The sequence below is a fragment of the Tauraco erythrolophus genome, chromosome 2 (assembly GCF_009769465.1).
Source record: "Tauraco erythrolophus isolate bTauEry1 chromosome 2, bTauEry1.pri, whole genome shotgun sequence".
In the NCBI taxonomy this organism is placed as follows: Eukaryota; Metazoa; Chordata; class Aves; order Musophagiformes; family Musophagidae; genus Tauraco; species Tauraco erythrolophus.
The window spans coordinates 6,320,132-6,347,960 of NC_141466.1; the positions used below are offsets into that span (position 1 = coordinate 6,320,132).

Sequence of the window (27,829 nt, forward strand, 5' to 3'; positions counted from 1 at the left end):
GCTTGGCGGCGGTCCGCTCGCTGCGCTCCGCTCGGCAGGCGAGCGCTTCCAAGAAACGCCTGTGGATGGACGCGCACCCCGACCGACAGGTAACCGGGCAGCGGCGCGGCCAGCGGCGGGCCCCAGCCCCTCGGATCGCTCGCCGGGGAGCGAGAGGGTAAAGGCGGCAGCTTTAGTTACGGCGGTGCGGGAGGAGACGAGCGCTGGAGCCGACAGGGCACAGAGCCCTGGGCTGTGGGACAGGGCGAGGGGGGACGTAGCACAGGGCCACACCGCTCCCTCAGGACACCGGCCCGGGGACCGCTCGCCGTCGGCCATCACCGCCGGGGACCGCCATCTTCCTTGCGGACAGCTACCCAAAAGCAAGATGGCGCCCGGGTGGCGAGCGATGGCGGTTTTACCCCGCCCGCGGCGGAAGTGACGCGCCCGCGGCGGCAGCCGCCCTCCGTTCTCTATGGTGGTTTTTCCTTTTTTCCCTTTGGGCCCCGCGTCTCTTCCTTCGGCGAGACGCGGAATGGCCGCCGAGCTGCCATAAGGGAGTGGGGCCGCCGGGGTTTCCGCCCGCCAGGTGAGGAAGAGGCGGAGGCGAAGGGGCGGCGGGGAGGTTTTGCTGGACAGCGGCGTGCGTAGGCGCGGCGAGGTGGCCGCGGGGGGGGGGGAGCGGAGCGGAGATGGCGGGGGGAGGCCGAGGGGGAGCGGCCCGGCCCGGCCCTCCCCTCCGCGGCGCTCGCGCGCGGCCGCACCTCCCCCCTCCCCTCCCCCCCGCGGCCGCCCGGTGGCCGCGCGCCGCGCCGTCCCGCCCTTCCTCGCCGCGTGACCTCGGCGCTGCGCAGCCATTATCCTCCGCGTCCCCCTCCCCGCGCCGGCCAGCTCCCGGGGCGACCGGGCCCAGCCGCTGCCCCGGGGAGGGGCCGGGCGGCCGCCGTCACCGCCCTGACGCGGGCCGCCGCTTCCCGCGGGCATCGGGCCGAGCCGGCGTCGCGCCTCCCTGAGCCCGGACGGCGCCGCGGGGAGCGAAGGTAGAGAGGGGAGAGGCGGCGGGAGTCGGCCGCGGAGCTGCCTTGAGCTGGTTGGCGGCTTCTGGAAACCCGCCGCGGGGGAGGGAAGGGGAAGGGGGGGCGGAATGGGCGGCCCGCCTCGCTGGGCCTCCACCCCGGCCGACCTGCGTGTGCAGCCTGTCCGCCCTCCCTGTGGGAGGTGGGCCCGAGGGGATCGGCGTGTGGCACTGGGTACGGGAATACAAAAATCTCCTCGTTATCCTAGCGGGTGTGACTCTTAAGGAGGGAACGGTGCTGAGGTGAAAGGATGCCTGGCGGTGGCGGGTCAGCCTTTATGCTCGTTGGAGGAACTTCCCGCGGGGCATGGCTGCGGCTCAGGTGGCTGTGCTTTACAGACGCTGCTCCCGCTTGCCTCCCTCTGCCTGCAGGGTCTGTTCAGAAACGCTCGCAGAAGCCGGTGAGGGGCTGGGATTCGATTTATGCGCCGTGTTGAAAGGGGCTGTTATATTCCCGGCGTTGATCGTACTGTAATATACGACCTTTGCAGGACCCAGTCCTTTATTTCTTGTTCGCTTTGTAAACCTTCTTTTCCCCTTTAATTTTCTCAGGAAAATGATTCTTGTTTTGTGTCATAGTAATCTACCAAGTCAGTACAACTTGTCACTTGTTTATCTCAGATCAAAGTTTTGCATTAAGAGTAGCAGTTAAATCTTACTACAGAAAGAGGCAGGGAATACAAAACAAAGGAGCTACTGGCACTGCAAGTAGTCACTGCTTGAGTAGTGTTGGTTCATTACAAGTATATAAAAACATCCCTTAGAGTAGTTGTTCTCGGTGTGCAAAGGATTGGTTAAAGAGCGTGGGGTTCCAGGAAAATGCTGTCTAGCTGTTCTCTTTCTCGTCTTTCTCCTCTTTGCTCTCTCTACTCTCCAGTAACTCTCATTGCTTTAGAGAAGAGTGGGGAAAATAAGAAGGGGTAAAGGCTCTGTCTCCGAGGTGCGCTCCAAGCGTGCAACTTCTTGTGGCAGGGAGGATGGGAATTGCTTCCTCCCACTCGTCCCTTTTGATGTTGAGTGACAGGCTGTGCTGAATGGCAGGAAGAGGTTTAATGTGTTACATATATCAGTACCTGGGGCCTGACTGCCTCTCTCCTGAGCACTGCCTCCATGGCTTGAGCAAGGTTTTAGAGGGCCTGGCTGTGAGAAGCAATTTCTCAGGTGGAGGCTGTGGCTGAAGGAATCGTTCTAGGGGGAAGGGAGAAATGGGGAGGAGCATGTACCATGGGGACGGGCCTGTTGCCATTAGGGATGCAGAAAACTTGGAGTGGTTGTAGGAGTTTAGAAAGAGTCAGCAGGGAGCTGTTGTTTGGAGCTAGGGTGCAGGTATTTGAATGGATTAGATTGGGCTGGTTGTAAAGAGAGATTGTGGTGTGTAGGGGTTTGAGGAATGCCAGAGAACGTTTGGGTTTTGTTTACAAGTAGTGGAGATAGGTGAAGGAAACTACAGAAGAAAGTAAGCCTTTGGGTTACAACTGTACTCGGATTATCTGCGTGAGACTTTCTCCCAAAGGTGTTCTGAAAAAGTGCATCATTACTGTCTTGTTCATTGTGCTGGCACTGGCCTCTGTGCAGGCTTGTGGAAAGTGGGGTCTGAGAGGTGATGTGGCTGAAAGTCAGCTTTGTCTTTTTGTCCAGAGCATTTTCTTCTGGATCAGTTCACTGCTCCAGCTCCCCAAACATCTATATAAATCTCATTCTTGGAACAAATGAGGGAGGGCAGATAGCCTTTTCTGCAGCAGCACGCTTGGTTTTATTGCAGAGATTGTGGAAACCACTGTGTTAAGGGCGTATGAAAAGACAGTGTTTAAAACACAAATAAAAAAAATGACAAGAATGGCTATCCAAAACAACTTGTATCCAGAAGCATGCTGATTCCTTTTAGTGTCTCGACAAAATTCTTAGAAATAGTCACTTTGATTTGTTTTTAGTTAGAGGAGAAACATGCTTTTGTTTGCCAGTAGTATTACATAAAAGAACAGCTACCAATAAAATGATGGTTTTGCAGAGCAGATTTTACTGTTACTAGGATGCTGGTTTTTGACTTTATTGAAAACAGTATAAAATACTTGCAAATTAAGAAATGAATGAATTAGGAAAAAAGACCTTTGTATGTTTTACTGTTCCAGTTGGCCTTTCATGCTGTGATTCTTACATGAGTCTGTTTTGTCTTGGTAACTGTGGATATTATGAAGACAATATTATATAGCAAGCATATAAAATAGGAGAAAATATTTGTATGTTCCAAGATAGTTTGGGAAAATTTACTATGGTATTTTAGCATTTGTGGGATTCTAGTCATTGATGATCTGAGTGATGCGCATTTATAGTCGCTAATGAAATACATTCTCTTCTTATTTGTGATGTGCTGCTGGTAGGTTTGTTGGCATTTAAAAAAAGGGAGGGAAGATAAAGAATGGATAAGGAGGCACGTCAGATGTACAAGCACTAAATGGATGCCTTACACTACTGTCTCAGCAAGACTGACCTTTAATTCAGCATATGTATTATAAGAGAATATTACAAATTCTGTGGGTTTTCTTGAAGACTGCCCTATCCCCTTTTGCGTTGTTCTGGTTGTATAATCCTCATTTCTTTGGAAGCCTGAATGAGAATGCATTTTGGCAGCAGCTTGTGAATTACTTTAACAAGATTTTGACTTAAGTCTTTCTGACAGCTTTCAAGTAATGCTTAAGCAAGAGAAATGGTGATGGCTAAATAACTATAAATTAAGGATAGCTAAAATAATGAAACTAAGAGGAAGCAGTATTTTTCTAGTGTAAATGTGGATAACTGTCCTGAAAAGTCTTAAAAAAAAACTTCCATGAGGTGTAGAACTTTAAAATGACTTAACAGATATGTTGCATCTGCAGTCTGTACTCTTGAGAAAACTTTGTCAGTGGTGTAGTAAAGACTCTTAAAAATAATATTTAAAAGGACTTGTAAACAATTTTGTTTGTCCTTCTTTTTTGTTTTAAGCATAGCACATGCTAACAACGATATTAACTTCCTCGTTATTGTATTGCCTGCGGTGGGATGAGCCTGATTCTGTTGTGTATCTCTTTTTTTGCTTGGTGGTCACACACACTTGCTGAGGCTGATCTAAAACACACGAAGATCCTGCTGTTACGTTGTTAAGAAACTTTTCTTGACTCCCTCTTTGGTCAGAAATGTGACAGTTATTTGACAGGTAGTGGACTATCCGTTTTTAAAAAATGTCTAGGTTTCTGTGTTAAGGTTTGGTTGTTTGGGGGTGAGTTTTCTTCTGGTTGTGGCTTTTTTAAACTACTTTTTAAAGCTGCTTGCAAATACTGTTAAAAAGCTTAACTTCCTCAAGTTCATTGTTGCTGATGGCTTTGCCAAGCTAGTTTCAGGGAATTTTTAAGATTGCAGTGCTGCCAAGAGAAGGAGTCCTGTCTGGTTGTTATTGCAACTTCCCTGCATTGGCCTGAATGTTTGTGGGGCTGTGTCATGAACCACATTGGAAAAATAATTTGTATTGAAACTAATCCAGGTGGTCCATGCATCTTTGGATCTAATTCGCTGCGTGGCTGCAAAAATATGTGTGCTGGCTTAAGGGAGAGGATCATCAGGAATGTAAGGAAACAAAGGCTAGGAGATGGGGCTGTTTCTTTAAACTAGTGGTGCCAACTTACTCTGGTTTAAAGTACTGTGGGGCTACAGCAGCTTCCTTTGTAATATCCAGGTTTTCTAACACAGGAATGAAACAGTTGAGGGCCAAGCATCTCTCTTCCCATAATCAGTGTGGAAAGCAAGGGAGAAAGAAGCTTGAATTGCAAAACTCACGTGGATTGCAGCTGTGGTGTTCCAGGCATAGACCATGTTTCTAGCATACAAGGTCCCCCCTTAAAAGTGCTCAGTGTTAGTGATGATGTTTTCTGTCACGTTCTTTGTACACACCTTTGGCAGACTCTGGATCTCCTCTGAGACTAGTCCAGAGATAAGCTTCACGCACTGAGATGAGAGGGGCAACTAGGTGTTTGATTTAGTGATCCATGTTGTCCTGCAGCAACATGTCATGCTTAGCACCTCTTTTTCATTGCCCTTTACCACTTGTGCCCTTACTTGACGTGGTGTAGCCACTACAGACTGGCTGCGGGCGCTAGAGTCTACAGGAAGAGGCTGTGGGTGACTTTATTTGATACCGTGAGGCAGTATTTTGTAGTTGTGATGCTTTCAGAGGAACATGTACTTCATCTGTGAAAGTGTGGAGCGTGTAGAAGCTTTCTGTTACAAAGGAGCTGTTTTCCTACATGTTTCTGTATCTACCACTGTTCTTCTCTGAGTTAGCTTTAATAGAGGTTAATCACATTTTAGGTTCTTGCATATCGTGAGAATATTTACACAGACAAACCTTTATTCAAAACCCAGCTATGTAGTCTTCTCACTGCTGTTCCTAAGTATGAGAGTTTCTTGGAAAAGGGGGTTTTGTGTCTCAAGCTGTACCTGTTACATTTAAATGGAAACAAAAGCTGCAAATAGTTGAAGGTTTTTTAATTCAATATTTAAATTAAGGTTTTCTGTTCAAAACTCCTTTCCTTTAAAATGTTATATCCATACTCTTCTTTTTTTAAAAAAAAAATAGAAAGGTAACAAATACACTTTAGCTGCCAGTGTTAGACATGATATATCCAATGGCTGTTTAAAAAAAAAAAAAGTGTGGCTACTTCTCACCTCTTCAGTTGCTAGAAAAGACACCTAAAACTGTGTGGAACTGACTGTCAGAGTTTGAGCTATAGTAATTTAAGATCCTGTCTTCTGCCTAGAGGTTTTAAAGGTGAAGTAACTGTCGTGTTCTGTATCCCCAGGATCTAAAGACTTGTCTAAATTTAGAATTTTGAATTTCAGCTGACACCAACAGATTGTTTTTAAAACTCAGAAGTAGAGATAATTTTAAATATTGGCTTAAAATCTCAGACTAAACTTCAACCATCTAGCTGAAGTTTGTATTACTTTTTCTGTACTAGACTTCCGAATGCCTGAATTAACCTTTGCTAGCTAATACCATCTCGCCTTTTGTCTAGACAAAATCTGAAATGGTCCGATACACTACTCTGCTCCTTCAGAGACTCATGCTTGCTGCTGCTGAGAAGTAAAAACTTAATCTTATTAAAGCGTATATTTTGTAGAAATGGGAAATATCTTGGTCACTACTAGTGAATGGTAAGTGGACTTTTGAAAGCAAGTGTTTATGAACACAAGTGCTACGTGTCTTCTTTCAGATGAAGAAAACTTTGGAAACATCTGTGAACAAGTGTGAAATGTCATTTAGGAGCAGTGAATGTCTTAACAGCTTGGGCTTTAATGAATAAATTGTTGAGGTGCAGAATTTTTGACATCTATCCCATCTGTATTGAATTGGGAAAAAATTCCCAACTGCTTCAATGGAATTGGAAAGTTTGCTTAATCTTGAGTCAGACTAAAATGGATACATAGTCTTAGAGCTTCGAGGCAATTAAAAGCTGAGGCCAGTGGAAAGCTCTTACTTTTGAGACTGGTTTCGTTGTTACAGTTATGCTTTATTTCTGTATACCTGTAAAAGAGCTTGCTTTCGAAAATGATGATGTTGGTTGTTTAGGTAAACTCATGTTTGCATGCATTTCAAACAAGAAGGTACAACAAAGTAATGCTTCTCTAAATGTTGCAGACAAACCTGAAGATAAAGCTTTCACTGTTGTCCTAAATTTTCTTTCCAAAAAAGATAGCCCCAGTTAAGTGCAAAGCTGTATGTTAGAGTTCAGATTGGTCTAACGGTTTGCCACTGTCCTTTTTGCCCCCTCCTCCTGGCTGCATGCTGTTCTTTCCACCATAATTCTTCTCTGACACTTGCTTGGCCCTTCATGAAGCCCGTTCGAAAACCTAGCCATACGAAAGTGAATTTCTGGAGGACCTGAGCGGTGTCAGGGCTGTTGTGAAGGTGATGATAATGCATTATACAGCCCTGTGTGCGAGGCCGAAGGAGTGATGGTGTATGGAAGGGGAGTAGGCAGTGGCGGGCTCTTGAGCTGCTCTAGTCTTAACGTGCAGCATCACCAAGCCCAAGAATAAATTTGCCGTTTCTAATCTCTTTATCATGAAAAGACAGCACGTAAATGTTTGAACCCGTTTAAGCAAAAGTTCATGTCTTTGACAGTCTCTTTTTCTGTTCTATAGAGATCAGTATTGCTGAAAGCACAAATAGAGAGTTTTGAAATAATTGCTTCATTGGCACCAACTAACAGTTTGAGGTAAGATTAACTTAATTCTGTTTTTAAATGTTCTGATTGAACCCAGCCATTTAGGATGAGAATTGATACTGTCTTCCTAAAATTTATGCTTGCGATGAGAAACTAAAATATAGAAAACTTCCTGAAATTAGCATTTCTCTTGTACAGGTCAACTATTGTACAGTATTTATGTAGTTGTACATAGAATGCAAATGTATAAATGTTATTGTGGAATAAAGGGAAAACAAACCACACTAATTTTCCTTTAAAGCTGAGATTGGCTGTATTATAAACTTGTTGTACATCTGAAGTTTGATCTGAAAATTACTTGTAATAGCAAAAATCCAAGGTTTTTATCTGTCACTCTTGGAAAACTGGTATGCTTCGTGTCTTACAACAGTTTAAAAACTCTAAATTTATGTTGCCTGTGAGTAGATGAGAGCATATAAGCCATTTTCTGTGAGTTTAATTGAACACGATGAGTTAGAAACCATCTTCTGAGTATAGGTTATGTAAATTTGCTTTTTAATGGAAGGAGCCAATAAAAGACAGCATTCAACATATTTTTCTCCAAGGTAAATAATTTTGCATTTGTTACATGGAAAGCTAGTTTAGATTAAAATCAATTTTTTGCTGGGTTAGTTTCAGATGAGGTTACATCTCTAAGGCCATGCAGAGTCTTGTGCTAGTGTGGTGGGAAAGTCATGTGGGGCAGGAGGGACCAGTTGATAGAGGAAAGATTGGTCTGCTTTTTCTTTTGGATTTGCTTATATGTGTCTAAAATCTCTGAAATTCTGTTAACTTTAAGGTAAGCTCTAATGCTGTTTGTCTTTACATAATTGAAATATCACCCAGGAAACAAGAAAGATTATATAAAGTATCTTGTGACAGAAAGTGCTTCTTGTGTTGAGCTTGTGTTTTCAGTACAATAATTTTAGACTTTCATGCTTGTTTGCAATACAAAAGCTAAATGTTTGCATTTTCCATTTTTGTTTTAAATATTGTTAAAAGATGATGATTATAGATACTGAGCATACAGAGGCCTGAAAATGCGTAGTTGTTAACAGTTTATAGTCAGGTTGGCTAGTGTGACCCTTGAAAAAATTAAAGCTGTGCAATTTCAGAAGAAAATGGTAATGGGTCAGAGTTTTTAATCATTAAATTAGGGATTTTTAGCCAGTGATCTAAAAAAAATACACATCTTTTCCTTTTATGATTATCACTAATTCATTCTAAGTATTTATTACGACTGTACAGAATACATGATAGTTTATTATGAGCTTATTTTCTTTTAGGACTCACTACTTTATAATCAATTGTAGTTTTCATAGCTTAATTGGAGCTGAAAAACGTTGATTTCTGTTGCAAGCCATATTATTTAACTAGCTGTTAAAATCTTTAAGTTGGCCATGCGTTTTACATGTAGTTTAAAGAGCAAAGTTAACGTAAAAAGATGCAGGGTGGGCGTATTGACTGGTGGAAAACTGGATCAGAGTGATCAGCCTGAGTACATGTGGTTAGGGGAAATAATGCCTCTAGCTCAAACCAGCAACTGCTGGGCAGGATACCTCAGGGCTTTTTCTTTGCTTGTGTAAAAGGTCCATTGTAGGGAACTTTAAAGTCCTTAAAGAGAAGGAAATGGAAATGCAGGAAAAAGGAAAGTTCGTTGAAGAAGGAAAAAGTTCATTGGAAACGCAAGGAAATTATAAACCACACAAATAGCAAGAATTTTGTTTAAAATACATAAAAATGTATAATTGTTCAGACTCACAATATTTTGTGCCTTAATTTACAGGAATGTTTTCTCTTGTTTCCTCTCTCCTTCCACAGGATCAGTTTGCAATGAAATCTGGAAAGCTTTTTACTATTTTACTTTATCTTTTCAGACAAACAGTGTGCATTGTAGCCACATTAAAATGTGGTTGAGGCTTTGATCTACTAATAAATGTACTCATATAATCTTCAAAGTTCTTTTGTTTAGGAAATGCTATACCTCTTTCTAATATTCTCATTTTAATATGTAAAAATTTTGTTCATTTGTGGTTTAAATGAACTCTAAATAGTTGCTTCCCTTTTTTTTTTCCTCCTCTCACTACTTTTCCTTTTGGGAAGGAGTACATCTACTGGGAAAAATGGGTCGATCTAACTCTAGATCACATTCTTCAAGATCAAAGTCCAGATCTCAGTCCAGCTCTAGGTCAAGATCCAGATCACATTCTAGAAAAAAGAGATACAGGTAAATGGATGTCTTACTGCATGAAAAGTTGGTTTACTGTATTAGTTTTTGTCTGGAAATTATTTTTCACTTGCACGATGCTGTGGCAAAAGTGAGCCTGGGATCTTATTTCATTTTAGGCAGTAGGTAAATTCTGCTTTGAATGTAATTTATGTTACTTGGTTTGTTTAATACTTGGCTGTTTTTTTCCTCTTTTCGTGAATCTTAAGATAATTTCAGCATGCTGATGGTTCTTCTTGATTTGTGGCTTGTTTGATTCTCCCCTCCAACTTCACATGGTGTTTCCTTTGTCCAGCCTCTTTCCCTGTGGCTCGTTCTGTATTTCTCATGCTGCTTTTCAGATCTGGAGTACCTTAAGGCTTCAGCAGATAGGCTTTGCTGTATCTTGTCTTCTCAGTTGCCTCCAGCCTTTTCGTCCTCTCTCTTACTAGTGGACATCACCATCTTCCGTAAAAGAACTGGCTGAATTGGACATTTGCTGCCTCTTCAGCTGCTGTCCACGGGCTGGCATATTAAACTGGGGGTCATCTAACTTCATGTTCTGGGCTGTGAACCGTGGTGGCTGAGAAGCTGAGTGTCATGCTCCAGAGTGGTGATTGTCTCTAATAAAATGGCAGGGCAGGCTGCTGAGGCTGGTCATGTCTTAATCATGGGATGCTGAAGTCAGAGCTTCACAGTCCTTAGGAGTATGGACATGTTTATTATAATCTTTTGAGACAAAAATAATAAATAAAGATAAATTGTAGAAGTTACTTTTAAGACCGTTAGTTCGCTTGCTTTACCATTCTGACTGCATTTGAGAAATCTAGTGTTCAGTGTCAAGGCACTTTTTTTTTTTTAAAAATTGTCAAATGTTAATGTTTGCTTTTTAATTTTAGTTCTAGGTCTCGGTCAAGGACATATTCACGATCTCGCAGCAGGGATCGTGTTTATTCTAGAGATTATCGCAGAGATTACAGAAATAATAGAGGAATGAGACGTCCCTATGGTTACAGAGGAAGAGGTAGAGGGTATTATCAAGGAGGAGGTGGTAGATACCATCGTGGAGGTTATAGGCCTGTCTGGAACCGAAGACACTCCCGAAGCCCTAGGCGTGGCCGTTCACGTTCCAGAAGTCCAAAACGAAGGTCTGTGTCTTCCCAGAGATCCCGGAGCAGATCTCGTCGATCTTACAGATCTTCCAGGTCCCCGAGGTCCTCTTCATCTCGTTCTTCATCCCCATACAGCAAATCACCTGTCTCTTCCAAAAGACGTGCGTCTCTGGAAAAGCAGGCAAAGAAAACTGAAGGGGCTCCTTTGCAAGATAGCCCTTTGAAAAATAAATCACAAGATGAACAGAAAGATACATTTGAACATGACCCTTCAGAGTCTCTTGACGATTTTAACAAATCATCAGCAGCTTCTGGCGACATTTGGCCTGGCCTTTCAGCGTATGATAACAGTCCAAGGTCACCCCATAGTCCTTCTATTGCCACCCCACCTAGTCAGAGTTCATCTTGCTCTGATGCCCCTTTGCTTAGCACAGCCCACTCAGCAAAGGACACACCTCAACATTCCCATTCCATTCAGCATAGCCCTGAGAGGTCTGGCTCTGGTTCTCTTGGAAATGGTTCTAGCCGTTATAGTCCTTCTCAGAATAGCCCATTGCATCACATCCCTTCGAGGAGAAGCCCTGCAAAGACAATCCCATCTCAGAGTGCTCCTCGTGAGGAGGCTCGAGTGCGGTCGTTTTATCCCGAGGGTGGCGACCAGGAAACTGCAAAAGGTGGAAAGTTTGTGAAAAGGTAAGAATTAATTCATAAGGTTAATGTTGCTTCTTAAAGTGCTGTCTGTTACAGAGTTTTGACAAGATCATCAGTGTGCAATTCTATGGAATAAATGTTACTAATTTTAGTCTGGTTGGAATTGAGCTTGAAACATTTACCTGTTCCCCTAAGATGCTTCAAGTTCTTGTCCGTTGGGTAGTGGAGATAGGGACGTGTGTTCTTGAGGAAAAATTAGTTCGTGCTTTTCCTCTACAGTGTATTTTCTTAAATGCCATTTACTGTTAAGAAAAATCTCAATTGGTATAGTGCATCAGACTTGCTTGTTTGATAGTGAATTCTGTTCAAGTATTTTAAAATTTTAATGCTTCATGTATTTTGAAATGCAAATCTTCTGGAAGTCTAAAAATGCAGATGTGCAATGATTTCTTTGTTAACATAAACAGCATCCATTGCTAGTTGTGTGGTGCAGTATGACAACTTTGGTGCCTTGACTTATGAAAGAGGGTACGTCTTGGTATTCTTGGAACATAATTCTTTTGACACAAAGGACGACATACTTTAAGTTGAATATGTATTTTCCAATTAACGTAAAACTCAAATTTGCTCTTAAAATGTTAGATAATAGTGATTTTTTTAAAGTTGTAAAAATCTTACTGGCATTATTAGGCTGTTCCTAATTAGGCTGTGACTCGTACTTCAGTGGATTTCTTATAAAACTAATTACAAAGCAAAGCTGTGACTATGCTGTCTGGGTTTGATTGTAGGCTTTTAAATGAGTTTGTCCAGTCAGTGATTTATTATGTAAAAAATATACTGCTTAGAAGGTCAAAAACGCGGCTTCCCCTGGGTTAGATGTGTTGGAGTTAGTGAACATGTTAGGACCTATGTGAAAATAGTGTGTAGATAAGACAGTGGCTGAAATAATTAATTGGTAAGTGTGTTTCTGTGTTTAGGAGAGCTTCCTTTTAAAGGTTCCCTGCTTGTACACATTATAGTGAATGTGCTAAGTCTGTGCTAGATTTTGGAATTGTCTTAGAAACGTGCAGGATCTTGAAAATAACTCAACTTTTTTTTTTTATGATGCTCCTGTAACTTTTTCACTAAAAGTAGTCCGAAAATGAATTACAGTCTGAATTATCAAATTTCACGTGAATTTGATGGAAAAAATGACCGGTGTTAGAGAATGTGAAACTGGGTACCAATTAAGGAAGAACAAACAACGAAACCACTAGTTTTTTTTATAAACTCAAGCAGAGAATTTCTGCTTGTTCTGCAGAAAGTCATTGTATGCTGTAGATGCCTTCAGTAGTACATAAATGACAGTGGGTACAGTATTGATGGTGTGCGAAGCGTTGCACGGGAAAGTTAAACTGCTCAGAGCAATGTATTTTCTTCTTCTTGGTGTGGGATTGACACAAAAGAGGAATGCAAGTGAACTGGAATGAATGCAATCCAGAGTTACCAGTCTCTTCTTTGCTATCCACAGGTACACAGATGAAGAGTCTAGAGTATACCTGCTTGATAGGGGTAATACCAGGGAGAAGGAGGCCCAGAAGGAGAGAGGATCAGAAAAAGGGAGGACAGAGGGAGAAAGGGAATGGGAGGAACAGGAAACTTTAGATTTTTTCGTTGATAAAGAGACTGGGAAAGAAAAGTTTAATGACTCTGAAGGGGAGGACACAGAGGAGACAGAGGATTACAGACAGTTCAGAAAGTCTGTCCTGGCAGATCAGGGTAAAAATTTTCCTACTGCATCTCACCGGAATGCTGAGGAGGAAGGAACCAAATACAAATCTAAAATATCAATCAAGGGCAATAGAGAGAGCGATGGATTTAGAGATGAGAAAAGTTATAAGCTTAAAGAGACTGGCTATGTAGTAGAAAGGCCTAGTGCAACAAAAGATAAGCACAAGGAAGAAGACAAGAGTTCTGAGAGACTAATGATGAAGAAAGAAAGTCAGTCACCTGAGCAGGTAAAGTCTGAAAAGCTCAAAGAACTCTTTGATTACAGTCCCCCTCTCCACAAGAATCTGGATGCGAGAGAAAAATCCACCTTCAGAGAGGAGAGCCCACTTAGGATCAAAATGATAGCCAGTGACTCCCATCGTCCTGAAGTTAAACTCAAAATGGCACCGGTACCTCTTGATGATTCCAATAGGTAAATTATTCCACTTTACAGTGTGGGTTCTCCACCTGCCTGCAGTGTCATTCATCTTTATTTAAACTAGTGGTTTCTTTTTTTGTGTCTTTTTTTGTTGTTGACGCGTTTTAGACCTGCTTCCTTGACTAAAGACAGACTGCTTGCTAGCACACTTGTCCATTCCGTCAAGAAGGAGCAAGAGTTCCGATCCATCTTTGACCACATTAAGTTGCCACAGGCCAGCAAAAGCACGTCAGAATCATTTATTCAGCACATTGTGTCCTTGGTTCATCATGTCAAAGGTATGCATTCCATTTATCCTACCAAGTACGTGTCTGACAACTTCATTTAAGCCTGTTTGCTATCTCTAGTACAGGAAGATTTCAGCCCTCTTTTAATGTTGATTTAGTCGTTCTTCTTTTTGAGGTACACATAAAAATAATTAGAAAAATAATAGAAGATAGTATCAAAAACCCCCGAGCTATGTAGAGCATAATAGCAGCTTTATGTTTCTGGATGAAGTTTTGAGCCTAAGTAGCATATAAAGTTTGAATTTTTGCAGTGTAGTTTAAATATGCTACTTTGGTCAATCATCTCTTATTTAGTTTTATTTTAATGGCTCTAACATACAGTTTCATATTATATGGTGCAATATGGGTTGTCAACAGTCTTTGCATTTAAATACACTGGCGTTCCTCTTGGAACTCCCTAGAGTTCATGTCCAGGTTCTTACTAGAAGGGTTTTTTTTTTCTGAAAATAATAAGATCTAAGAAAAATTGTGCTCTAAATGATACTAAAATACACCGTGATATTTTATTTTATTCCAATTTGACAGTATTGTAGTGCTGGAGCCAGGGATTTCACTCACAAGACCTTGGCAGTGGCTAAATAAACCTCTGTTAAATAAACCTCTGTTAAATGTGTTATATGCTAATTATTTTCTGATTTATCAGGCTGTGGCTTACTATAAACACCTAAAATTGACCAACCAAACAGCAAAAAACCCACCCTTAATGCACCAATAAACAAACCCAAAGCACCAAGTAGGTGTATTTCATTTAGGTTGCATATCCTGTCAAAGTTTTCTGATGGAAAAATAGAGAATTCCTTGAAATGCAGTGAGGATATCTCTGGAGGGATCTTTATATGCTTTCTTTTTCCCATAGCGTTTACTTTATTTTGCTGGGCTATTGTCTGGTTCTTGTGTTTAATATGCTGAGATAATGTGGAAGAATTTGCTGGTGAAAAATAATTTTGTTGTATCGTACAAAGGGGGAATGTGAAAATGCTTAAATAGGTGGCCAGTTTCAGCGAATCTATCTGTAAGCATTGTTTAAGATGCTTTAGCTTCTAAAATTGCAGAGGTTTGCAAGCTAGAAGTATGTGCTAAAATTCCCTTAAAAGTCTCATTTTGTTGGCAAAATTCATATTACTAAGGCCAAAATTTCCTGCGTTTTGAATTAGTTACAAAGAAGAAAGTAGTAGTGAGCAGTAACAGACTATGATGAAGTGTTAGATTAAAAAAAAAATTGGAACAGCTCTTTAGACTATAATGATCTTTGTTCTGAAAGTATCTGTTTTATTGATGTGTAAAGTGATTAAAGACATTTAAGGCCCAATTCAATGAGAGCTTCTGTAAGTTTTTGCTTATATGGTTTATGTGTAGGCTGTAGGTGAAATAATATTCCTGAAACTCTCACGTGTTGATCACAGACTAGACTGTTTTTCTGTAAACTTTTGTATGTTAAGCAAGTACCTGGTAAACATAACAGCTGAACAGCCTGTCTGGTCAAGTTATTAGAATATGTGCAGTTACAGTTGTTTTTTGAAAGCAGAACCTCTTGTTAAGTTTCACGTCTACTGTGGTCTGTGATCAGATTTTGGTAACTCTTTTGACAAATGGAAGTTAATGTTCGTTATTGGTGTGATGCAACCAGTCTGAACAGCTCTTTATTAATGTAGAGCTGAAAATGCCCAGTGATGTTTTCTTTTTCATTGTAACTAGGTCCTGGAATGTGTTTTGAAATGGCAAAATCCATGTTACAAAAGTAAAATAGCTGTTGAAAGATACAGATGCCAAACAGGCAAAGTTGAACCTTCTGTCTTCCTGGCAAAAATGGCATAAAAACAGAGTTGCTAGCTCAAATTCCTGTGTTTGATGGAATTATGATTGAGGCACTACCCTTGTAGTGGCCGTTTCGAGTTTTAATGGTTGGTTATGAGACAAATGCTGGATGCCGGGCGGTAAGTCGATACAGATGTATGTTGACCTGTTAAGCAGATAGCTTGCTTCATATGTAACATTTCATAGCTCATGACTTTATGTATTTTTCTATGACATTTAAACACATTTGTTGAGCTGGTTTAAAAACCTGAGTTTTGCTGTTGCTAATTTAACTGTCTCTGAAGGAAAGAGAACGTTTGTGAGAGAAGTTGTCAAGTTTGCCAAGATGCCAGATGCTTTAATGAGTTTATTTACGTTTAGGTGTGTTAATTGTCTTGGATTGTTTATCATCACAACTTCAAAGCAATAAATTGTATTCCTTTAAGAAACTACTTGTTAGGTCATTCATGTAGTTATTGAAGCATACATTACTTAAGTGTTTTCACTGAATTAACTCTTGTTTAAAGTTAAAGAGGAGAGGAATAGTAAAACGTACTTAATGCAAGTATTCATGATTCAAATAACTTCACTTTCTCTTATGGGCAAAATATAAAATAGCTGTTAAGAGATTGCTCCTTTCTCGCTCATTTTCAATGACGTTTTCCTCTAATGAAAAAGTTGAATCAGTAAATGATACTTGAAATAGATGTAACACAGTCATGGCATAGTCACAAGTAGACTTGCAGTGATGCTGTGTACTGTTACTTTGTTTGGATTGCGGAATGTGTAAAAAGTAGGGGAAAACACCACATTTGCTTGTCCTGATAGATTTATTGAAAAATACTATGGTTTTGCTTGTTACTTGCCTTTCTGTCAGGAGTAAAATACCTGTCAGTTGAATTAAACTGATGAAACAGTGTTTCTCTATTGTAACCAACAGAGCAATACTTCAAGTCGGCTGGAATGACCCTAAATGAGAGGTTCACTGCATATCAAAAAGCTACTGAAGAGCACTGCACCCGGCAAAAGAGCCCGGAAATACATAGGTATATGTTAACTGCATATGTAGATGCTTTGTGTTTCAAATAACATTTGCTAATATGTCTTCTGAGAGCCCCAAATATTTTTTTTTTTTCTATTCTGTATGGAGTAATTTGTCGATTTCTGTGTAAATATGAAATACCTAAAAACCCCACTAAATCCCCCTTCTGTAAAAGAGAACTCATCTGAGCCAGATCTGGCTTCATCTGTGGTTTTGTAGCAGATGTCTTCTCTACCTCTGTATCTCATTTGGGATATATTTACTTTTCTCACATGCAGTGCTCAAATATTGAGGGGCATATGTCTTGAAGATGAAAAGAAGCCCTGTACATGCATCTTTATTCTTCAGTGTGAAATGTTCCATCTCATACTACTTTAGTTTTTGTGTGTTAATTTACAGCAGTTTTTTGAAAAATCTGAGAGCCTGAAAGGTAAGAAGGTAGGCATGCAGATGTAGTTTCTGGTCATGTGCTATAGTTTTATGATGCAGTGTACTATATTTGTGTTGCATGTGAGGATATATTTTCTCCATATTCACTATCCAACTTCGTAAGTTTTCTTAACTGTTAAGTGTTTTTGACTTTACAGCAAACTATTGTGTTCATTTCTTGGGGGGGATGGATTTTCAACTGACTATATAAACTGATCTTTTGAAGTAACTCATTAAACTTTTTTTTTTTTGTATGTTTAATGTTAAGCTTACAGTTAAACTGTACTTAAAAAGTGAAAAATCAGACTGCCTATTTTCTGTATTTGTTTTTAGCATTCTTCACACAGGACTGAACTGAGGTTTTTTAGTCTGCTTTCTGTATTCTGATGGTGGGGCTTTATATGCAAAAAGTTTGTTCTACTGCAAAGATGCCTTCTTTCTCAGTCTTCTGTTGGGAAAAAAAAAGTCTGCGGCCATTACCAGTCACAGACACATATGGCAAGACACTGCTTTTATTTTACATTTAGGAGGATTGACATCTCTCCAAGTACCCTGAGGAAGCATACCCGTTTAGCAGGTGAAGAAAGAGTCTTTAAAGAAGAAAGTCAAAAAGTAGGTTCTAAGTAAATGTCCTATATGTGTTTCTAAACTTAATTTGTGTTTGTCTTTAAATCTGAACTTCAGCTTTGTATCTGTGTATAAAAATAGAAGAATAATTTGTATTATTCTACTTGCATTTGGAACAACTTTTTTTTCCTTTGAGTCAAACATGTTACCAAGAAGCTGACTTAGGTAGCATGAATTTTGCTCTATTGATAAGGTGGCATGTAAGCATGTAAGGTCACGTCTTCTCCCACCCTTCTTTTCTTCTTGGACGTTTCTTGACCAATTTTGTTGCACCAAGGACAAATAATAGAAGGGGGGTGGGGGGCAAGTACTGAGGTGGTCAGTGAGTAGTGTGGTTGAATTGCAAAGATGTGTTCTGTTTTAAAAATGATTCACTGGAAGAAATGAATATTTAAGCATCCTTCCAAACCATGTATTATGGTCTGTCTGCATCAGAAAATAGATATCCTATTGGCTTGATGGGAATACATGTTTGAAACTGGAATTCTCAGCTGTTTTTTTTTTTAGATCTAGCCATTGCAAGTAAAGGGCATTCACTTAAAGTCAATTTATGTGCTGAAGAGTTTATTGAAAAAATAGGTAAATTCTGTCTTGCTTGTTTGAAAATTGATGCACAACTTGCTTTTTTGTTCATATTCTTTCCTGGATATTTTATTTCGAAATTTTGTTCCAAATATATATTTGTTTACAGGGAGATAAAAAATTAAGATGTGATTCTGCTGATCTTCGGCATGACATTGACCGACGTAGAAAAGAGCGAAGTAAAGAACGAGGAGACTCAAAGGGTTCCAGGGAATCCAGTGGGTCAAGAAAGCAGGAGAAAACTTCAAAAGATTACAAGGATTACAAATCTTACAAAGATGACAGGTAAATATTTGAAGTCCTAACATAGATTTTTAGCTTCTAATTAGCCTTTTGTAATTGTAAGCTTAATTGCTTTCAATTTTCAATGTACAATGGAACGTTTAAATTTAAACAATTAAAATTATTTGTTTTACAGCAAATATGTATTATCTGTCTTTTACACGGCTTATGGTGGATGAGGACAAAAACTTTGGAATAGCAAGCTAACACTGAAAAAAAAAATGACAAATTAATCTGTCCTATTATCCAGGCTACATCAGGAGGTTGGACTTCAATGCAATACATTTCTATAAACAGTTTGTGTAAGAACTTTGGTTCGTTATGCTTGATTCCGCACTTTTTCAACTCATAACACCCAGAGTATGAGAATCTTACTGATACTTAGGTTTTAACATGGGTGAGAAGGGGAATTTTTTATTTTTGTCTAAAGCCAGTGGGCTGTTTTTAAGAAAAAAAAATGTTAGCATATCTGAGTGGATACTGTGTAGCAGTGGCAAGAATTACTTCAGGTATGACCTTCCTTTGAATAGAATGTTAAAATTTTGTAAATCGGGTCAAATTAATACCACTATGGGGTTACTGAAAGTCTTGCTGTAGGAATTTGTTTCCCTGCTTTGTACTGGATATACAATGAATTTTTACTTATGCTTCCTGTTTCCCATTTACTTTCTGATTTTGGTATCCACATTACCTTCCACTGGCTTATTCAATACAGCCATCTACGTAGGGAAGCCCACACCATATCTTCTCAACAGTGTGCAAACTGAACTGTGTAAAGTTACCGTAGAACTTTGCCGTGAGGGTTTTCTTCCCTTCAGTTTCTGTTTTTCTGCCTCAGAAGAAAGGCAGATCTTAAAAGTAACAGAATCTCTTCATGGCATCAAAACCTAGAAAAACTGTATTTGCAGTTTGCAGACTGCTGCTTTCCAACTCACTAGCAATGCTTTACGTTTAGTGCATTTAAATGTGTGAGAGGAGGCTGGAAAGTGGAACTATCCTTCACCTTAACATCTGAAATATGTAACATATATGTGACGTTATAATGCAGAAGGGGGATAGTTTTTCATAAAATATAGAGACCCGTTTTAGTATAGCATGTTACAGACTATCTAGTACTTTTGAAATAGCACACAGTGTATCTTTTTATTTTTCAGTAAACAAAAAAGAGATCAAGACCGTGCTCGGTCCTCTCCATCTTCCTCCCCGTCTTCTTCCTCATCCAGTTCTCGAGAAGAAAAGGATTGCAAGAAAGAAAGATTGCAAGATGAAGAGTTCAAAACTCACCACGAACAGAAAGAGTACTCTGGTTTTGCAGGAGTCAACAGGCCAAGGGGCACCTTTGTAAGTTGTGCTCTTCCTCCAAACTATGAACACTTCACTGACAGTAAAACAAATAAAATGAGGAAGTGTTGCAGTGATTAATGTTAGGCTAGACTTCCTTCATAGCAGTGATTCTTGGAATTCTTTTATGTGATGTACCAACCCTGAAAGGTGGTTGTCTTACCCCCCCCCACCCCCCCCCCAACACAGCCCAATAGCAGTTAATTGGTGTGTAAATACACATTAGCATGCTATTAGTGTAAGGGGTGGGGAAAAATGATTTCTTGCTTATTCCTTGCTTGTTTGTAATGACGTTGCTTTCTAACAGGATCTGAAAATTTGCTTTTTTTGTAAAGGTTAAATCTTGTGATCTGTTACCTCTTAACTCCATGCAGCTTCTGTTCTTCCCTGTCATTTTCAGTTTGGTTTTGCCCTTCTTTGTGTGCGATGCTTGCAACTTGTTAAATAGAGAGTGGCACGTAATTAAAAACGTACATCAACCTTGAAACAGTTGTATTGAGGAGAGGAGATGGTATACTTGTTATTTTTCAGTGTTTCTTTGGCCTGGACTAGCCACAGGGAGCATGAGAGCTCTGGAATGTGTTTTAGCATTGTGATTTGGAAAGTGACACATTGACCACTATAGTCTTCAGAAAAATGTTAACGTTAAAAATTCTGTGTTAATCCAATTATTGATATTTAATTTGGAAACATAGAAGCATTAGGAAAGACTAGGAATCAATAAAGGAAGCCTTGAAAATTTAAGAAACACTTAAAAAAAACCCAAACAAACAAACAAAAAAAACCACCATAACAAAAACCCCCAGACCAATACAAAACACCAAAAAAAAAAGCAAGTTCCATGTTTGGGTGGGCAGAAAGTCAAATACACTTACGTAACCGGTAGGAGTGATTTTGTACTTTCGCTGTAATTCCTTCATGTAGCTTGTAGTTAAGACTAAACAATGCTAAAAGGCATTGTTTGGTATAAATGTACATTGAATTGTTTGTAGTAGTGTAAAACAGGTTCTGAACTACACATGAGGATGTCTGATAATGCATGTAGGGCGTGTAACATGTGTAACACTTCAGTTAAGGTTTGAGTCTTCCATCTAAAAACCTGTAGCTACTTAGAAGAACATTAAAAGTTAAAAATTTCTAACCCTAAAATGCATCATTTCCTCCTTTCTTCTTACATTTTTATATAACTAAACCGAGGAACAGCTATGTGGCATAAATGTGTAAAACCTTGGATGGTGGGGGCCTCAAATGTGGCAATACCAGCATAGTGTCCAGCTGTGTAACTAGTGGCACTGATTTAAGAGTAGAGCGTAGCCCCTGTCCTCTCAAAGAGAACCAGTTGAAGAAAACTCACGGTTGGTGGCAGCCTTACTGCTTTATCAAACCAGATGGTACAAATCATGAAGGACGTGCTTCTTGACGTGAAACTTGAGTAGATGTGAACTGGGAGATGATTAAACTCAGAGTCTAGATGTTAGATCTAGCATTAGAGTTACGAATTACTGGTGGCTGCCAGTTCTGACTGTGCAGTAATTACTGGTTAACGTTCCCTCATGACATGCATGGTCACCCACAGGCTTATCTGCCTGTGCAGGAGAATCCAAATAGGCCACCCTGGTGATTCAGGTCTTTTCTTTAGGGCTGCAGCTTGAACAGCACTGAAATGTGCAGACTGGCTGGTGTAGGAATGTCTTTGTCGTTCAGGCTGGTAGTGGCTGCATTCCCCTAAATACTGGTTTGCTCCTGGAGTAAATGTTTTGGTTAGGAATCCTTCCCAAAGCAGGAAGCCTTGATGTACCTGGAGAGCATAGCTTGCTGGATAGGGGAGACTTTGTAATGGAAGCAAAGCTGTCAATTCCCCGTTCAGTCAGCAGTGATAACACTTGCTAATAGATTACTATGTTTAATTCTAGGCTTCTTGTACATAAACCGTGAATAGTTCTGAAGTAGGAGCACAGAAATAGGATAAGGAGAATCTTTTAATGACACTGTCACTAGTATCCAGCTCCTAAAGAATTCTCTATTTAACAGTTCTGTTTTAAGAAGTTCTGTGCTTTTTTGTGATGGTCTTTGCAGTCAGCCCGTAAAGGTAACACCACAGTGCATTTCACCTCCCATATTTCTTTGCCTGACGGGTGACCTTGTCGGGGTGGGGAGTGTTAATACACTGTCAAAGAAAGCTCTAGGTATTTTTCTTAAAGGGAATCTGATCATAGGACCTAATACCAGGAAATGCTGATCTATCTATTCATTTTTTATTTTTATTTTTATTTTTTTATCCTGGCATAATTTTGTGTCTACATTCTCTTTCCCCTTACTGTGATACTGCTTATTGTTCCTTAATTTTGTAAAGGTTTCAAAGCTGTTGGAAATAAAGAATGTAGTATTTCCTCTCTTCCATTTTTTTTCAGGTGATAGTCTGTCACTTTCCAAGTGATTTTCTAAGCAATTCCTTTTTTCTTTTTTTGTGTTTTATTTGCCTACAGTATATTGGGTAGGACTTATGAGCCTTTTATAGGTTTTTTTTTTTCAATGTTTGTTTTCAGAGAAGTTTTAAAACTGTCCAGCATAAATCCTGCATTAGAAGTGTTGGAGTTTTGTGGGATTAAGTGTGCATAATACTCCTCTCTCAAGTTAAATATATCTTTTTTTTTTTTTGTCTGTGTTTGTGGAACATACTTATTTTTAACGAATGAAATCAATTTCCAGTCATGTTTTTGTGCATTTACTCTGAAGGCTCAGTTCTGTGGTTTTAACTAGGCTGTTGATGGAAATGGTGTTCTGTAGTAACTGCAGGTTTTATCAGTCTGTCTTCCCAACCTGACTTCTCTTCTTCCCTTGAATGGAGGATACAAACTTTACATGCTGAGGGAACTGTATGTATTACTACTTAGTGTATTCTGAGTTAAATATTTTTCTTTATTGCTGTGAGACTTTTTAGCCTAACATTTTAAAATACAGTTAATTCATTATAAAGGATATTTAAGACACTATTTTTCACTCAAAGCATTGCTGCTCTGCACAGTACATACTGTTGATTTTTCTGACTAAAGAATTGACCCATTTGAAATTTAATTTGGCCTAAATTACATTTCTGAATCTCAGATGAAGATGTTTGAGTAACACACAGTGGATATACTTATTTGAAAACTGCATTGTTTGTTTGTAGTCTAGAATCATTTTCTCATAACCAAGACAACTGACTCCATAAACGACCTTTCTTTTCCCCCGACAGTTTTCTCCCTCTTTCAGCCTAGTTTTTCTGTTTATTTTTGCCCGTGAACAGTTTCAGAGGCTTCTTCTGACCTTCTGTTGCAACATGCTGGTTTACCAACAGTCAAAGGAAGTTTCTTTTTGATGGTTGTGGGTGAATTTATGCCAAGAACTCAAATGTGTTTCAATCAAGTTTAATAGAATCATTATTTCAAAGTGAATGCTTGAATAAATTGCTTAAGGTAATATGTGAGTTTGAAAATTATTTTACCCTTACAGATACTGTAATGAAGCACAGAAAGAGTATTTTCAGTAATAGAGAATTTGAACTCTTCTTTGTGGTTTTATGTAAATGGATTAAATGACATTTTGGTTAATCAGTTTCGAATTAGGGGCAGAGGAAGAGCCAGAGGAGTCTTTGCTGGAACAAATACTGGTCCCAGCAACTCAAATACTACTTTTCAGAAGAGACCGAAGGAAGAGGAGTGGGATCCTGAATATACCCCAAAAAGCAAGAAATACTTCTTGGTGGGTGTGGAGAACTCTATCTTATGCATGCTTTTGTTTTTTCAAACTTTCTACAAGCGTAGAAGTAGCATGCATGTATGGACAGAGACTTCAGTTACGTAACCATGAGAACATCAGGGTGGTTGTAGTGCCTGGTTCTGCTTCTCTTGCATCTTTCTGCAGCAGGCTGACAGTAACAGGCCTGACACGGAATTCATCTCCAAAACTGTCATCAGTGAGTGGGGAAAAAGGCAGACTCAGACTAAAATTATTAAAACCAAATTTTAAACCAAAAAGACTTTTGCTGTGTTTTGCTGGATTTGTGTCTCTGTATGGCATTCGAGCTTTGTCTTAGACTTGTGTGGAAGTCTGCAGAAGTGGAAGATCAGGAAAAGCTGCCAGTATTTTGTGGATGTCTGTAGCCTGACTGTTGTTCGCAGTTCTTCTGCTCTTAGTTGAGTAGTGTGATAGTCGTAAGAAAATCACCTTAGTTTTGATGTCTTTTTCCCATCTGGATGGAGGACTGTGAATGTAACCACCCAGTAAGTAGTGCAGTATGCTGAATTACGTAGCCTCTGCTCTAGTTGACTTCCTTAACAATGCAAACTTCTAAGGAAGGATATTGTTTCACTTTAAGTAGTGAAGATTAGACCTTCTCCTATATATAGCATTGTATTTTGTCACTAATATGCTGACAGGTAATGCAAGAAGGAATGCGATTACAATTTGGATGTTTGTACAAGGAGTTCTCCTCTGTCTCCCCACACATATAGAAACTTTTCTGATCTATAAACATAGAAAGATGTCATAATCTATTGATTAAGAAATTCTATAATAGCTGGAACAAATAATTGTAGCTATTAAGCTTTTTTCCTCATCTGTAAAAACATTTTTAAAATTAAAAAAAAGCCACCCTTTAACTGTTCAACTACAAATTTAACTGTTCAACTACAAATTTAACTGTTCAACTACAAATTTAACTGTTCAACTACAAATTTAACTGTTCAACTACAAATTTAACTGTTCAACTACAAATTTAACTGTTCAACTACAAATTTAACTGTTCAACTACAAATTTAACTGTTCAACTACAAATTTAACTGTTCAACTACAAATTTAACTGTTAAATACAAAATTGTTAATAAACTGCTTTATATAGGTGTGGTATGTGTTCAATAGTTCAGACTTCTTTCCAAATCACAAGTAAAAAATCAGATATTACAGCAAGTGTACCTCACTCTTCTAAATATAAACCTTTTTTGTATTGAATAACTGTCTGTAGTGTTCATGCAGTGCACGGAATGATTGTCAAAATCGTTAACAAACTACGTAAGGCTGTATTCAGTAGCAAGATAGCAAACTTTAAGCGTATTAACCAGATAAACTCAACTGTTGTTTGTTAATGTCACATTTAAACAGCTTAAATTTCGCTTGCCCCACACTGCGCAGGTGGAGCAGGGTTTCTGAAAACTGCCTTCAATGACATTTCCTTAATAAGGATAAAGAACTCTTATCTGTGCATTAAAGTAAAAAAAATAAATAAGAAAAATCCTAGCGCATTCCTAGAGCTTCTTTCTTCAAAATAACAGGTTGTTTTTTCTCAAAACTAGTGAGTAATTCTTTTTTCTGACTGAAGATAAGTGACAGATAACTGATTTGTTTCTCACAAACATTTCAGTAGACCCACAGCTAGTAGGGCTTTTAAAACAATTTTATCGTTGTGGTTTTAGTTATAGCATCATGAATTGTAAGGATATATTTTAATTCATGGTGTATTCTGTAGATTGTGAGCTGAACTGCTAAAAAGGTCTCTTGTTATTTTTCTATATATAGTATAAATTTGATACTGAGTATTAACATTTAAGGAGTATGTTTAAGAGGTGTTCTAACCTTATTCTTTCTCTGGTGTTATTGTAGCATGACGACAGAGACGATGGTGTGGATTATTGGGCCAAAAGAGGAAGAGGCCGTGGTACTTTCCAGCGTGGCAGGGGCCGTTTTAACTTCAAAAAGTCAGGTAGCAGTCCGAAGTGGACACATGACAAATATCAAGGGGATGGGATTGTGGAAGATGAAGAAGAAACAATTGAGAATAATGAAGACAAGGACAGACGCAAAGAAGAAAAGGTAAACAGTGTAATGAATTGCAGATTAGACAGTTTGTCTTGCGGTATCTCAAGTAATTGTGTGGGTGTGTGTGGAGGGGGGATCGCTTTAAAAGGTTTTGGAGTTTGGTTATTAACAGTTTGCTACAAGGCTGTTTTCTTTCTTTCCACAGGAATAACCCTGGAAGAACGTTGTAGCTGAGAGAGCAGCTCTTGCACCACCCACACAACATTTTTAATATGTCTTTTTGTTGTCAAATGAATGTAAGCATTTTACTTAAATTTTACTGTTGGAAAGTAGTTTAGAGGGATTGTTTTTGTTTTAAGCCTTTAGAAAAAAAAATCTTGATATAGTAAACTATGTTAATGATCGTACAGGTAGAAAGTAAAATATTTGTAACAACTTTTAAGAAATTTTACTGTTTGTTATATGCAGTGTAATTCTGCTTTGTCCAAATATATGGTCAAGTACAACTCCGAAAGTTTTGATTCTCCCCTATGTCTGTGTTTTATTCTGAAGTAAACTTACAGCTCTGCACACCTGAAATCCTGGAGCAGCATTTTTTATAAACTGATTACTACTTCTGTGTTGCCTTTTTATAAGAAGTGTATTTAAGGGTAGTTACCCAGTCATAGTGTAAGTACAAACAGTTGTGCAAAATGCTGATTACATGTTAGTTCACAAGAGTCACATTTACATAATGTGTCAGTGATAAACCTGGTTTCTTATTCCACCCTGCTAGAGGGAGCAGCAAGAACTTTGAGAGTGAAATTTGTCACTCTTCTTTAGTAGCCTAAGAAATACATATGTGTATATAAACATTAAAGTGAGTTTCAAGTGTATTAATTCCCTTCTGGAATGTGAGTTTTAGAAAGCTATTTCCAAGTCACCACTGCTAGAAACTTTTAAACAGATCTGAAAACTGGAGTTCCATCCCGTGTCTCTGTACTTTGTGCAGAACTACCTACAACTAGCTGAACTCCTGTAGCTTGTTTCTAGAACACATCAGTCGTGTACTGTGGATGCCTAGTGATTTCTTTTGTCATTAAAAGATGCTTCTGTTGTCAAGGATAACTTAGTATGATTTCTAAGGTTTTACAAACCTATGGTTTAAACTCTCACCGCAAGAAAAGCGTGCTGTCCATAAAGTATGAAGTACAAGTGGAATTTTCAGAGCCAGCAGCGATTAGAGTTTCAGCTGTTGATAGCGTAACCATCAACAGAATCCTTTAGTTAAGGTAAGGAATTGGTGACAGGATCAGTCTAGCTTCTTTTTTATCAATTTTCGTCTGCTTTGTTAAAACTGCCTCTTCATTTTCTTTCTGTGGACTTGCCTCTCCAGATAGGTAATCTGCCAAGAGGAAATTCTTAAATCTTCTGTTGCATTTAGCGCCTTATCTGAAATGGAGTGGGCAGTGGGGACAGGAGAAACAAAACAAAAAAACCCCACAAAAATCCCTGAAAAGGTAAAGCAAGATATGTTAAAACCTAAATCAGTGAAGATACTTAAGATACCACTAAACATTTCTATAAAGTGCAAATCCCATTACAGTGCCCTAGAATTAGGGCATTCCCTAGAATTTAGCATTCCACATCATAGAGTGTGTCAATTTGAAGCTATAACTCAATGGTAAAATTAAGTTAGCAAAAGATATGAGAAATGAGTCTTACTTTCTTTGACACTGATTTCTAAATAGTTGTGCTTCTAGTATTTTTGTAGCCAAAGTGCAGAAGGTAGTTTTTGGTGGTTTGTTTTGTTTTGTTTTTTAAACCAACAAACCCACAAACTTAGTTGAGTGGTAGGTACAGAATGTTAAGGATGACAGTAACATACTTGAATTGCCAGAACAAGGACATTCTGATACAAGACAACCACTTGGTTTTCTTTATCAGACTGCTATAGACACAGTAAATCTTAAATGCTTTATCATGTTGAAAGTGTAGTTGTTTTTCGTTTGCCCTTTGGAATTGCATACTGTCCTTAAAAAAATAGAAGGGGAAAAAAAAAAAGCAAAAGCTTTGGTAGAGGTGTTTGCATTAAATACATAGATAATGTGTGTCCTCTTACTGGGTTCACTGTTAGGGCAGATGGTTAACTACTCCCTATCCAAATGAAACACTAGAAGGCAGAGAAATGTAGTACTGTCACTAATCCTAACTGTCATTGAAGAA

The 27,829-nt window shown here is 39.2% G+C and overlaps 1 protein-coding gene across 8 annotated transcripts; it reads left to right on the forward strand.

The window, feature by feature from the left end:
• On the forward strand, nt 1–27,115 carry BCLAF1 (BCL2 associated transcription factor 1). 8 transcript variants are annotated; one of them, XM_086631224.1, is made up of 13 exons: nt 1–89; nt 7,229–7,302; nt 9,394–9,517; nt 10,396–11,301; nt 12,770–13,441; nt 13,556–13,725; nt 16,469–16,574; nt 17,527–17,611; nt 18,318–18,493; nt 19,645–19,831; nt 23,426–23,572; nt 25,469–25,678; nt 25,830–27,115. In XM_086631224.1, the coding sequence occupies exons 3-13, from the start codon at nt 9,414–9,416 to the stop codon at nt 25,833–25,835; spliced, it is 2,769 nt and encodes a 922-aa protein (XP_086487350.1). In that variant the 5' UTR covers nt 1–89; nt 7,229–7,302; nt 9,394–9,413; the 3' UTR covers nt 25,836–27,115. The 8 variants fall into 8 exon arrangements, with proteins under 8 accessions (XP_086487350.1, XP_086487348.1, XP_086487354.1 ...); XM_086631222.1 differs by lacking the exon at nt 1–89 and adding an exon at nt 449–568; XM_086631228.1 differs by lacking the exon at nt 1–89 and adding an exon at nt 449–568 and having other exon boundaries at nt 13,295–13,441.
• Nucleotides 27,116–27,829: the final 714 nt, after the last annotated feature.